The sequence below is a fragment of the Toxotes jaculatrix genome, chromosome 8, assembly GCF_017976425.1.
Source record: "Toxotes jaculatrix isolate fToxJac2 chromosome 8, fToxJac2.pri, whole genome shotgun sequence".
Classification (NCBI taxonomy): domain Eukaryota; kingdom Metazoa; phylum Chordata; class Actinopteri; family Toxotidae; genus Toxotes; species Toxotes jaculatrix.
In genome coordinates, this window is record NC_054401.1 from 8,091,207 (window position 1) to 8,103,783 (window position 12,577).

A 12,577-nucleotide genomic window follows, 5' to 3' on the forward strand; every position below is an offset into this window, starting at 1 on the left:
CCAAAAAAAATGCACTTGCATTGACCTTGAAATACTCCATTCACTCCAGCGCATGTGATACCTTACGGCGACAACACTGGTATTTGGGAAATTTTCTCCCAGAGTTCAGACTCTCAGGGAGACGTTCTCTGCAACCTAACCCTGATTTCATCCAGCTGGTTGGTGGATCCTGTAGGGGCGGCAGACTAAGGTGTACCTGAGAGGTTGTGCAGAGGGAAAAAAAAAAATAGTCACAACGCTGTGAAACGGAAGGAAACAAATTGTACCGACTGATCCGTCAGCCCCTCTTACACGTGTTCGAGCTGCTGCGGGAACGTGGTGTCTGATGCTTCGTAAACAGAGGAAACAAATCATAAAGTTGCTGAGATAAACCTCACCTGTCCACACACATTTGGACGCCAGTTTCTCTGTAGCCGTCAGGTAAGTTTGCGTTTGATTTTGTCGGCTAAAGGCGTCCGTGTGTTGGGCTAGAAAAGGCTTTTAACATCTAAACGTCAAAGCATTTTACTGCAGGCTGCCGCCATTACCTTTACATCAGTGTCAACATTAGTGTTTCGTTTCCAAAAACAAAAGTTAGCGTTCAGCTTGATAAAGTATGGTTGAGGGGAAAACAGTTTGACAGCTTGGAGAATAATAGCTAACTAAGCTAGATCAAAATTTCCGGCCAGTCCAGTTTAACGGCTTTGTATGCTTATGTGTTGAACTTTCCTTTGCAGACCATTAACACTGGCCTCAACATGAAAAGACCGTTGGACTGAGACCAGACAGCTCCCAGAGTTCTCCTCCTCCTCTTTCATATTTGCGCGCTTATTGTGTCCCTGTTCTTTCCCGCCATTAAGTTTATCATCATGTGACTAAACACAATGCGGCGATTGTGCAATGTGAACACAAACTCAGTTTAATTTGCGACATTTTGGAATTTGAGCGGATTTACTTGTTTACTTGTTCATCATGCTCTATGTGTCCGGATAATGTAAAGGCGCGACCCAGACGTAAACACGTGTGGCTCCACCTCCAAGTTTGAAAACACAGGAGTTTCACTTATTACATACCGACCAGTTGATATTGGTATTATCTGATGCGGATTCGGGTTTGTTTGATGTTACGCTGGTTAAATTTGAAAAAGAATAAGGAGGAAACCACACCGTCACCTTAAATTTGTGTAAATAACGCTGTATAAAATGCTTCTGTGTATATATATATAAATGTGGTGGTCAGTACATCTGTAAATGAAACCAGCTGTGACTGAATATCATTAGTCCATTTGGGTAATATAGCACATCCACTACTCACATTATCTGTATTGTGTAAGCTCACCTCACATGTGGTTGAGCAAGTTGAGTTGGACACGTGCCTTGGAGGTGTAAGGCGAAGTATTTCTGCAGAATATTTGCTGACTTGCTGTCTTGTTTTGTGTGTGTGTGTGTGTGTGTCTGTGTTTAGTCTTCACATGCCACTATGAAGTACATCCTTGTTACGGGAGGTGTCATATCTGGCATTGGTAAGGGCATCATTGCCAGCAGCGTGGGAACAATCCTCAAGTCCTGCGGCCTTCATGTCACAGCCATCAAAATCGACCCCTATATCAATATCGACGCTGGCACCTTTTCACCATATGAACATGGTGGGTAATTGAGTGCATTTGTAAAGATTTCTTCTTTTTTTGTTTCTGATGGTATGGTAGATGCACTGTGGGAGCATGGTGGCATAGCGGGTAGACAGACCACCCTCAGCTGAATGGCATGGGGTCAAGCTGTTCCCATATAATAGATATTTGTTGTGTAAGTGAGCAAAGCATTGGATTTCTCCCACTTTGGATCTGCAGTTTCACCAACCCTGTGATAAATCTCTGTGATGTCTATGTTGGGCAGGTGAAGTATTTGTTCTCGATGATGGCGGCGAAGTGGATCTGGACTTGGGGAACTATGAGCGTTTCCTGGACATCCGTCTTACCAAGGACAACAACCTCACCACTGGAAAGATCTACCAGTCGGTTATCAACAAGGAGAGGAGGGGAGACTACTTAGGCAAGACTGTACAAGGTTAGAGATTTCTGTTTTTATACCTGCCTCGTTATTATTTGGTGGTGAAAGGAGACTTTCATGTGAAGCAGGCTATTGGGGAAACTGCTTTATGTTTTTTTTTTATGAGTGTTTTGAGTGGTGACTGTCAACCATTATATACCATAATGTATCATGGTTATTGTCTGTTTTGAATTTTATGCCTCCACTTTTCCAATGTTCCCTGCAGATTTTTTATATGACTTTTTGATTGCATTCATCTGTTTTCCCAGTGGTACCCCACATCACAGATGCCATCCAGGAGTGGGTAATGAATCAAGCCAGGATTTCAGTGGATGACGATGGTGTGGAGCCTCAAGTTTGTGTTATAGAGGTAAGCTGTTCTAGGCGAGAGTGGTTGGTCAAGATGAATCCTGTATTCAGTGTGAAAGGACAATGAACACAGTCTTTGTCAGGTCAGAAGTGTAATATTTCAACAACTTCCATGGGCCACTCTTAAATGTTTTAGGAGCAGAGCATTTTTTTCTAGTTTATTAAAGAGAAATGGAGGAGGTATTCAATCAGAAATGAAATCATGTTGCCTCAAGCAACAGAAGATATTGGCACCATTCAGCAAACAGTGGGAGAAACTGCTGAACTCACAGTAAAGCCAGTGAAGCAGAAAAACAAAGACTGTTTTGAAAAACTGAAAAATCGAGAAATTTAAAAATGAGTTTTTGAGGACAATCTGTGAAATTATCCGTTTGTGAAAGCCCGACTATATTTTTCAGCCACGGGAAAGAAAGCCTACAGTATGTTCTTATTTAGTTTAAAAAAAAAAAAAAACTAATCATGGTAGTGATATAAATCAAGTGTTTGTTTGACAATATGTACTGTAGAAGTATTTCATCTCTAGTAAATCTGCTGCTGAAAACAGTCAAATACTCATAAACCAAGTTAAATTATTACCCTGCCTCCAGCAGTTCTTTTCATACGGCATGGATCAAAAGCAGCTCTGACAGTATTATGGTCTCAGTGCAGCTGATGACATTCTGTACTTTCCAAGTCTCTCAGAGTATTTAAGGTGCCGAGAACCGACCCGTGTTTTCATGAATGCAGTTCTGTGCTCTAAGCTGGTGTTTTGTGTCAACAGCTGGGAGGCACAGTGGGGGACATCGAGAGCATGCCCTTCATTGAGGCATTCAGGCAGTTCCAGTTTAAGGTGAAGAGGGAAAACTTCTGCAACATCCATGTCAGCTTGATACCACAGGTATAGTGCACAGATGAACACACACACATCAAGTATGCAAAACCAGATTATAAGTAGTTAAAGTTTTGTTCTGGTTTTTGAATTAAAGGACAGGAGCTACTGAACAGTAAAACCAGCACCACTAAATTTACACGTGTGCTAATATTATGAGTTGAATTGGCTCTTGTGTCCTCAGCCCAGTACCACAGGAGAGCAAAAAACCAAACCAACCCAGAACAGTGTTCGAGAGCTCAGAGGGCTGGGCTTGTCTCCAGACTTGGTGAGTCAGATTTACAATTTGTTCTTAAACTTGACCCCCCCACCCCAGATGTCAACAGGCCATGCCATCTTTCCCCTTATGTGTATTCATCTCATTGTGTAGATCACCATATAACAAGATAATATATAATAAGATATGATCCTTGGATAGGAATCTTTGAGACTTTGGATACTTTGGTCCTGCTGTATAATATGATAAAAATGAATGTATTAATTTTTGTCAGGTGATGTGCCGCTGTACAACGCCCCTAGAAACAGCTGTCAAGGAGAAGATCTCCATGTTTTGTCATGTGGAGCCCACACAGGTAAAGTACTGTGATGTATTTTTACTTTTCTCTGCACTACACAATCTCATTTGAAACTATGTTTAGAGCTTTCTGCCAGTATTAGTTATGAAGTTGTGCCATTCCTGTTGCGTCCACTTACATCTACAGCTGTGTTATTCTTTAATGAATTTGATAATAAAAGAAGTATACACTACATACAGTATACAAAGAATACAAGCTTAGTAAGGATATCTACTACTACTAAAGTGCTTGCGAGTATGATATTTGATTACATTGTTATCTGCTCTGGCTGGAGTTAAAATTACAGTGTAAAAGAAGAGGTGGTCCTTGCACACATCTAAACTGACAGGTGCATAGGAGGAAAAAGCAATAGTACAGAACAAAAAAATCAGTCAGACAACCTTCAACAGGCTCCTCACTTGATGAAATGAAGGTTGTTTGAAATACCTATACATTGCTGGGCCCTATTGTCAAAACCAAAATAACATGTTTTGTAACTCTTTCCAGGTGATCTGCGTCCACGATCTCTCCTCAGTCTACAGAGTGCCTCTGCTGCTGGAGGACCAGGGTGTTGTGAGTTACTTCTGTCAGCGGCTGAACCTGCCTGTCGGGATGAAGCCCAGAAAGATGCTCACAAAGTGGAAGGAGATGGCTGACAGGTGAGGAAACTTGTCTTAGTCACTGAATTTTTTTTTTTTTTTTTCAGTTTTGTGTTTTTCTCAAGGAAAGTAAGGATATGGACACAAATGATTTACCTTTTCAGTTATGGAACAATCAATTCAGAGACAGCTTGTTACCTCTAGGTTTGTGTTACAAATCCAAAAATGTTGAGCTCTGAAAGACAAATGTTCGTCAGGCACAACAGCACACAGGAAGTAAAGGTGAAATCTATTGAACATTGAATCGTTCTTATAGAAGTGATGAGCTTATGATTAAATATTGCACCAGTTCCGTTCTGTGAATCTTCTTCTTCTTCTCTTCTCAGATCTGACCGTTTCCTGGAGCATGTTTCCATAGCCCTGGTGGGGAAGTACACAAAGTTATCTGACTCCTACACCTCAGTTATTAAGGCCCTTGAACACTCAGCCCTCGCCATTAATCACAAACTGGAGGTCAAGGTATGGAAACATTTCACACTTTTATGTTTTGTCTATTGATTTCTGGATTTAGTGTCACTGCTTTGTAGTTTATGTGTTGACTGCTATTACAGAACTGGAATAAAGCCTTACATGTGCCTGTATATAGTTTTTTTAGTCTGTTGGGCGTGATGTTGACTGATCTCCTTCCAAATGCTGTGTTTGTTATTACAGTACATAGACTCTGCAGATCTGGAGTCTACCACTCTGCAAGATGAGCCAGTGAAATATCATGAGGCCTGGCAAAAACTCTGCAGTTCTCAGTGAGTAGACAGACCTGGGCTTACAGATGCCAGTTAACATTTTCAGCTATCAGTATGAAGTTCTCCACACTGATTGAAACACAGGTGTTGAGTGTTTTTCATGCCACATGATGGCAACAGAGTGCTGTCATGCCCAGTGGTTTATGCAGCTTTGTTAAATGGTCAGTGAGGACTTCTGTGTTTTGCAGAAATGCACAGTGTTGTTTATTATTATTACTTATTTATAGAGCAAAAGCATAGAGCAGCCAGGGCTGGCCAGTGTCTACATTATGCAAAGAAAGGGTTATAGAATAGATGTTTTGTTTGTTTTAATAAGTTTGTGAAGAAAGCCAGTTTGTCCTACTGTAATCCAATTATGAGTAATCATTTCTAGCCACATAGCATTTCAAAAAGTTTTGCAAATAAAAAAATGTATGTTAGATATTAGATTTATTATTGAACTAGCGTACTGTATTAATTGCTGTTACAACAGCAGTCTACCATTCCAGAGATGAGCAGAAAGTATTAGTGTCTTTAGAAAATCACTAAGTCTGAAGAAAAACGAAGACTGAGCTTACATGCTCAAAGTCTCCCAGTAATGCATGTGAACTGACAAAACTTAACTGTGAAGAGACTATTATCACCAAATCTTTACATGCAAGTTCATGTTAAATCTCCCTTCATTACCTCAAATAAACAAGTTCTCCCTCTTAGTTGCTAACCTCTCTATACATGTGTTTACATTCTCTGAGCGCTTTATTAGGAACACCATACTGATACTGCATAGGGCCTGCTTTAGGGCCTGCAATTGAGATGCTGGTCCATGTTGACATGAGTGCATCACCTCATTTCTGCAGATTTGTGAGTTGCTCATTCACGCCGCCAATCTCCTGTTCTACCACAGCCCAAAGCTGTTCTACTGGATTCAGATCTGGCAACTGGGGAGGCCACTAAAGTTCACTGAACTCATTGTCATGTTCATGAAACCAGATTGAGACAACTGTGACATGGTGAATTATCATAAATAGCTATTAGTAGATGGGTAAATTGTGTCCATAAAAGGATTCACGTGGTCAGCAGCAGCACTCAGATAGGCTGTGGCATTCAAACCATGATTGACTGGTATTAAGGGGCCCAAAGTGAGCCAAGAAAACCGTTACACTACCACCACCTGCATGGACTGTTGACACAAGGCAAGTTGGGTCCATGGATTCATGCTGTTGATGCAAAGTTCTCACCCTACCATCTGCGTGCCTCAGCAGATATCGAGATTCATTAGACCAGACTTTGCTTTTTTCAGTCTTCAGCTTTCCACTTTTGGTGAACCTGTGCCCACTGCAGCCTCAGATTTCTGCTCTTGGCTGACAGGAGTGGAATTTGATCTTTTGCTGTCATAGTCCATCCGTCTCAAGGTTCAACGTGTTGTGCATTCTGAGATGCTTTTCTCCTCCCCACTGCTGAACTGCTGCTCGCTGGATGTTTTTTGTTTTTCGATGTTGAACTTTAGAGACAGACGAGAAAATCCCTGGGCATCAGCAGTTTCAAAAATACTCAGACCTGTCCATTTGGCACCAACAATCATGCCACGATCAAAGTCAGTGAGGTCATGTTTTCCCCCATTCAGATGTTTGATGTGAACATTAACTGAAGTTCCTGACCTATATCTGTGTGATTCTATGAACTCCACTCCTGCCACATGTCAGGCAGACTAGATAATTTCATGAATAAACAGGTGTGCAGTTGTTCCTAGGTGAGTGTTTTCTCAAACAATAACCTGGACTACTAACTGAGACTGTCATTTTTCCTCCCCACAGTGGTGTTTTGGTACCAGGAGGTTTTGGTGTGAGAGGGACAGAAGGCAAGATGTTGGCTATTAGCTGGGCGAGGAAACAGAACAAGCCATTCCTGGGTAAGAGAGATTCAAAACTACCTTGTCTCATAAATTCTGCCCTCTCCTTCATCCTGTCATAGTCTTAGATTTCATACTATAAGTAAACCCAATGAAGACTAGACATAAACACATTGTTCCCTCCGATCTATTGAATGATACCTAAGATGTAGCTTCATACTTGCTTTGCTGTGCCATTTGTTTGAGGTTAAAACAATTAAATTAATAGCTGAAGTGCCTTTAAAAAATATTTGCTGCTTTGGACTGTCATGTTTTATTGTTTTACAAGACTGAATCATAGCACATGTGGTTAATTTTTGACATAGGCTAAATTAAGTATTTAGATGTCATGTCATCATCTGCCGCTTATCTGGGTCCAGGCCCAGGTCGCAGGGGCAACTGCTGCCCAGCCCACAAAGCAACGAAGTCCTACAGCACCTCTTATAAACCTTTCCCTGGCCCACCCATGGGCCCACCATGGGAGGCAGTGCCTCCCGGAGTGGGGCTCAAACCCACAACCCCAAGAGACTGAGTCTCGTGGTCTACCAACTGAGCTAACCGGGCAGCTAGTATTTAGGAGTTGCATAACAAAATCAGTGCCCATCACCTGTATGGCAGGCAACATGCTGTAGGGATATTGTGGTGCAAGAAGCCATGGAAGTTTTATAAAGGGCAAAATGAATTCAGCAAAATACAGGGAAATCTTGAAGATTCACCGTCCACAGTCTGCCAGAGAAGTCTGACTTGCCAAAGCTACACAGAATGAAAACAATTGCTAATGTATTTGATTGCCAGAAAAGAATCGAGAACAAAAACCAGCTGAGAAAGTGCCAGGACCTGAAATAGTTTGAAACCATGAGAAAAAAATGTATTCAGGTGTTTGGGGTTGTTACAGATCTGTTCTATCCGTACGCTCCAAGCTAAAGTTTCTGCCAAAGGTGATGCTGAAAAATAGACATGAAGGGCATGAATGCTTCTGCAATCAGTTGCTTTGTGTTTTTATTTGTATGTAATTTAGATCCATTAGTAGAGATTTGTTCTCACTTTGACATTAAAGCATCTTTTTCTGTTTGTTCCAAAAAAACCTTAATTGCATCCACTTAAAACTTTTTAAAACAAGTTTTTTGATGAAACGTAAAGTCCAAAGAGAGGTGAATACTTTTTATAGGCACAGTATTATAAAACGCAAAGACAGTAATGTTAGTCATGTAAATGGTTTGCCCAGTGGGGTTCTTGTTCAGTCTTTCTTTATTTATGAGTCCTTACAATAGCTCTCATTATGCAAGAATCCTGCTGGTCTTCTTTTGTGCAGGGGTTTGTTTGGGCATGCAGCTGGCAGTCTGTGAGTTTGCCCGCAATGTTCTTGGATGGGAAGGTGAGTAATTGCGCAGTTCGGCTGGGCACACAGCTAAGAAACATTTAATTCCCATGGTTTCGGATTTAATGATGAAAGAACCATAGTCATACCGGGAAGTTGATTTGAGCTTAGATCAGTTTCATTTATCTTTTGCAGATGCAAACTCCACGGAATTTAATCCCGAATCCAAACACCCCGTGGTAGGTTATCTTTTTTCCGCCCTGCTCATATAACATCACATCATATCAGTAGAGTCTTCAGCAGACTCGTTTTAACATCCTGTTTGATCTTCACAGGTAATTGACATGCCAGAACACAACCCAGGGCAGATGGGTGGGACTATGAGGTTGGGGAAGAGGAGGACGATTTTTAAATCCAACACCAGTGTACTGAGTATGTATGCTCTTGAAATAAATGGCGGACTGTTAACTTTTTAGTCTTTCCATCTACCGTGTTTCTGATGACTGATATTTTATTTTTGCAGAAAAACTGTACGGCAATGTGGAATATGTTGAGGAGAGGCACAGACACAGATTTGAGGTAGAGACGAAAATGAAGTTTTGAAGCTTTTTGTCTGGGAATGAAAACTTTGTTTTTACAGGAGAACAAATGCATACACTGCACTGTCTTATAAAGCTAGTACAGGGACTTGAGGCTCCCTCTTAATCTTTCTGTTCTTCGGGTACAGATCTCATTTGGGATCTAGTTTGGAAGTATTATTAAATAACCTTTATTTCTCAAAAATCTATCCTGAATCATCCCATTTTAGGTGAATCCTGAGCTGAAGCACCATTTTGAAGCAAAGGGTTTTCAGTTTGTTGGTCAGGATGTAGAAGGAGAGAGAATGGAGGTCATTGAACTGGAAGGTGAGTGGAAAGTGTATGCTTTATAAGCATATGCTTTATAATAAATACAACATGCTGTCTCTTACCTATGCTTTGCCTCAAATTGCCTCCCTTTGTTATGAGAGATAAATATTTTACCCATGTGTTCAGTCTCATGCTTACTGTGGTAAATGAGGCCTAAAGTAATGGAGATCAAAATGTCAACCTCCATCCCCGTGTTGTTTGTTTCAGGCCATTGTTACTTTGTTGGAGTGCAGTACCATCCAGAGTTCACCTCCAGACCCATCAAACCTTCTCCTCCATATTTTGGTCTCCTGCTGGCTGCTGCAGGAAAACTCCAGAGCTACCTGACCAAGGGCTGTCGCCTTTCTCCACGGTAAGCTCCGACACAGCGCTGTGTTATCATCCAGAAGTTAGTTCAAATGAAAGCGCTAAATTGTGATGTTCCAGCAGTTTATAGGTTTAGCTCTATTCTACCTTGTTTCACTCGTTTTCCTCAATTCTGCAAACAGCTGAGTGTTGTTTCAGTGTTTTATGTCCGTGTATGTTTTGTTTTGTGTTGTTTGATGTTGAGCTTGTTTTCTTACTTCTGTAGCAATGGTTATAAAGTTGAAAAATGCTGTGAGCATTTTGCTTGTATCATTTATGTAATTTACTCAAATTCTGTTGACGCTGTGAATATGAATAGCAATTTACAGGAATATTTTAATTTAGTGTCAAAATCTACACTTCAATACTGTGTCTCATCATTACAGGGATACTTACAGTGACCGCAGCGGCAGCAGCTCTCCTGAAGCTGAGATCTCGGATCTGAGGTTTCCTTCTTTGTAGTTGTGTCATTTGCACAGATAAATGCAAAGTCCAGGAAAAAATCTGGTCTTCCCCTAATTATGCAAAACCAAAATATATGTTGAAATGCTGAACTGGTTTTACATTCTGACTTTCTGACGTACAACACTTTAATAAGTTTTACTCTAAATATATTATATCTTCAGTGATGCACAAAGTAAAGGGATTTCTCTGTTGGGGTAAAGGGGTATCTCTGTTGGTGCTTTAGAGTTTCTGCAGTAAGCAAAAACCAGAACCAAATGTTGCCAAGGGAATTGCAAAAAAAAAAGAAAAAAATGATGTGGACTCTGTAGGACCTGTAGAGAAAGTGGGGGGAAAGTGTGAAAAATCAATGGGAAGACATCATCTTTATCAGTATGTCTTGGCAATCAGGATTGCCAGGATAGTTTCCTATCACTGTTTTCCTACACTGGAAAACAGTGATAGGAAACAGACTTCATACAGTTTTATGTGACTTTTATTGTCAACATTTTGCCTGTGTATTGTAACAAGTAGACATATCATTGATACGTTTACCTCTTAGAAATGTTTATTATCTGTATTACAGTTTTATTTTATATTAATGTATTTTTCCTTTCCAACTGAAGTATCATAACACTCACTCAGGATTACTGCACAAAAATGTGTAAACTACGTCATTCTGGTTTCAAATAATCTTGCACTGTATTGCATACAAACCTCTTCAAGCATGAGGTTAAACTGGACCACAAAGTTGCATTTTTGTGGCCATGGGGTATGTATGAATTTTCCTGTTGTAATGAGGTTAATTGTTTTAGTCAATATCACAAGGGTACTGGTTTTTAATTTATGCATGAAAGTTGTTATAGGCAAACGTGTGTTGCTTTAAGTTTTTATTCCTTAAACCTGAACTCACCAACCAAGGTTGCATGACTTTGTTTGAGACCTTTTAGCTGCTGATATCAACAAACACAGTTTGAACTCTGTTACCTTTTGCTGTCATATGTGATCCACAACTTCCTTAAACGAAATATACTGATGCAGTCATCTGACAAGCCGGCCAACTTTCAAGTGACCCTTGAGTCAACAGAATTAACTGAAAAAGCATGCTTGGCATATGGAAATTGATGTTATGAAATTGAAAACTAAGACCTAAATTTGATCTCAAAGCATCAGTAGCAGCCAACTGTAGATCGTAAGCATCAAGCTTCCAAGTTACAGTTTTGCTTTGAGTCTTGTAAAATTGACCAGGATAGTTAAATTATTCCTGGCAGTGCATCCAGTTATCTGGTGCTGACCCAAATGTATGAAAAGCACAACATATTTTTATATTTATGAGTTTCAGATGCATGTGTGATGCAATGTGTGCATTTATTCTGAAAAAAATAAATCTTTCTCATAACAGACTTTACCGCCCTTTCTTCTAGTTGAGCTGTGAATCATAGTAAGTTCTGCTTTCTGTCACTGCTTTGCTCTGACAGCAAAAACTAAAACGTATTGCATAGATACCCTCCACTAAAAGCCTTTGTGTTAACTGATGGTACAGTTTTTTTGCATCTGTTCTATGGCATTAGAAGCACTTAAGACCATAGGTGCCTGTCTTGTTTATTTTCTGTTTATATTTATGACAAATTCTAAAGCTTCTCTAACAGCCCCTTGAGGCTGCAATGATCATTACACCAGTAGTATGATACTGTGGACTGAAAAGCTCATTACAGCCAACAGTATTATACTGCAATGTACGAACATACCTGTGAGGCAGATAATCGGTCAGATTCCATGCTGGCTGATAAAATTCTCTAAATAAAACTTAAACAACATCATAAAATGTCTTGATTGACCTTTTTAATACAATGGCTATCATTGTATTGAAAGGTCAATCAATATGGGAGCATTACCAGGGTCTAATTGTGTATTTTGTAATGCTATTGTTGAATTTTGATTTTGAAAGGTTCCCGTAATGTTTATATTTGGACCACAGGTTGTACCTAACTGTTACCACCTATGTCTGATAATAAAAAGTAGCTATGACTTCATCACTAAATATAAGTAGATATGCAATCATCACTAAAACATTTAATGTAAACATTATACTTCCAACAAGCCTATTGTAGGAAACGTAATTACATATCCTGCTCCTTTCCTAATGTATCCCAGGGGAGTTAAAGCTGTATTGTTATCCACTTCCCTTTTTAGGTAGCAATGCTCACTCTACAGACACTGCCATAAAGTTATAAAAACTGCTGCAAACTGTGTGGGCAAACAGTTGGCCACACTCAGCCTCACTTTCTGTGATTGTTAATGGCGACTTGTAGCCATGCATTTGTAACAGCAGGAAAGTGAGAACTTTCTGTTACTAAATTACTAAACTACTACTTCCTTAAATCCCCCCCCAATTCTGGCCCTCCCTTTCCACAACAGCCTTCCCTGTGTCCTTGTGCTCTCGCCCCTCCTTTTGTCAAGTATCAGCAGGCAAACTTTAGAAGT

The 12,577-nt window shown here is 40.1% G+C and overlaps 1 protein-coding gene across 1 annotated transcript; it reads left to right on the forward strand.

The window, feature by feature from the left end:
- Nucleotides 1–271: 271 nt before the first annotated feature.
- On the forward strand, nt 272–10,450 carry LOC121186104 (CTP synthase 1-like). Its single transcript, XM_041044734.1, has 18 exons — nt 272–420; nt 1,444–1,624; nt 1,872–2,042; nt 2,294–2,394; nt 3,154–3,270; nt 3,446–3,529; nt 3,753–3,833; nt 4,323–4,474; nt 4,801–4,933; nt 5,126–5,214; nt 7,008–7,102; nt 8,394–8,456; nt 8,595–8,638; nt 8,735–8,831; nt 8,923–8,978; nt 9,208–9,304; nt 9,515–9,659; nt 10,039–10,450. Exons 2-18 carry the CDS (start codon nt 1,459–1,461, stop codon nt 10,112–10,114), a joined length of 1,767 nt encoding a protein of 588 aa, XP_040900668.1. The 5' UTR covers nt 272–420; nt 1,444–1,458; the 3' UTR covers nt 10,115–10,450.
- The last annotated feature ends 2,127 nt before the right edge of the window (nt 10,451–12,577 follow it).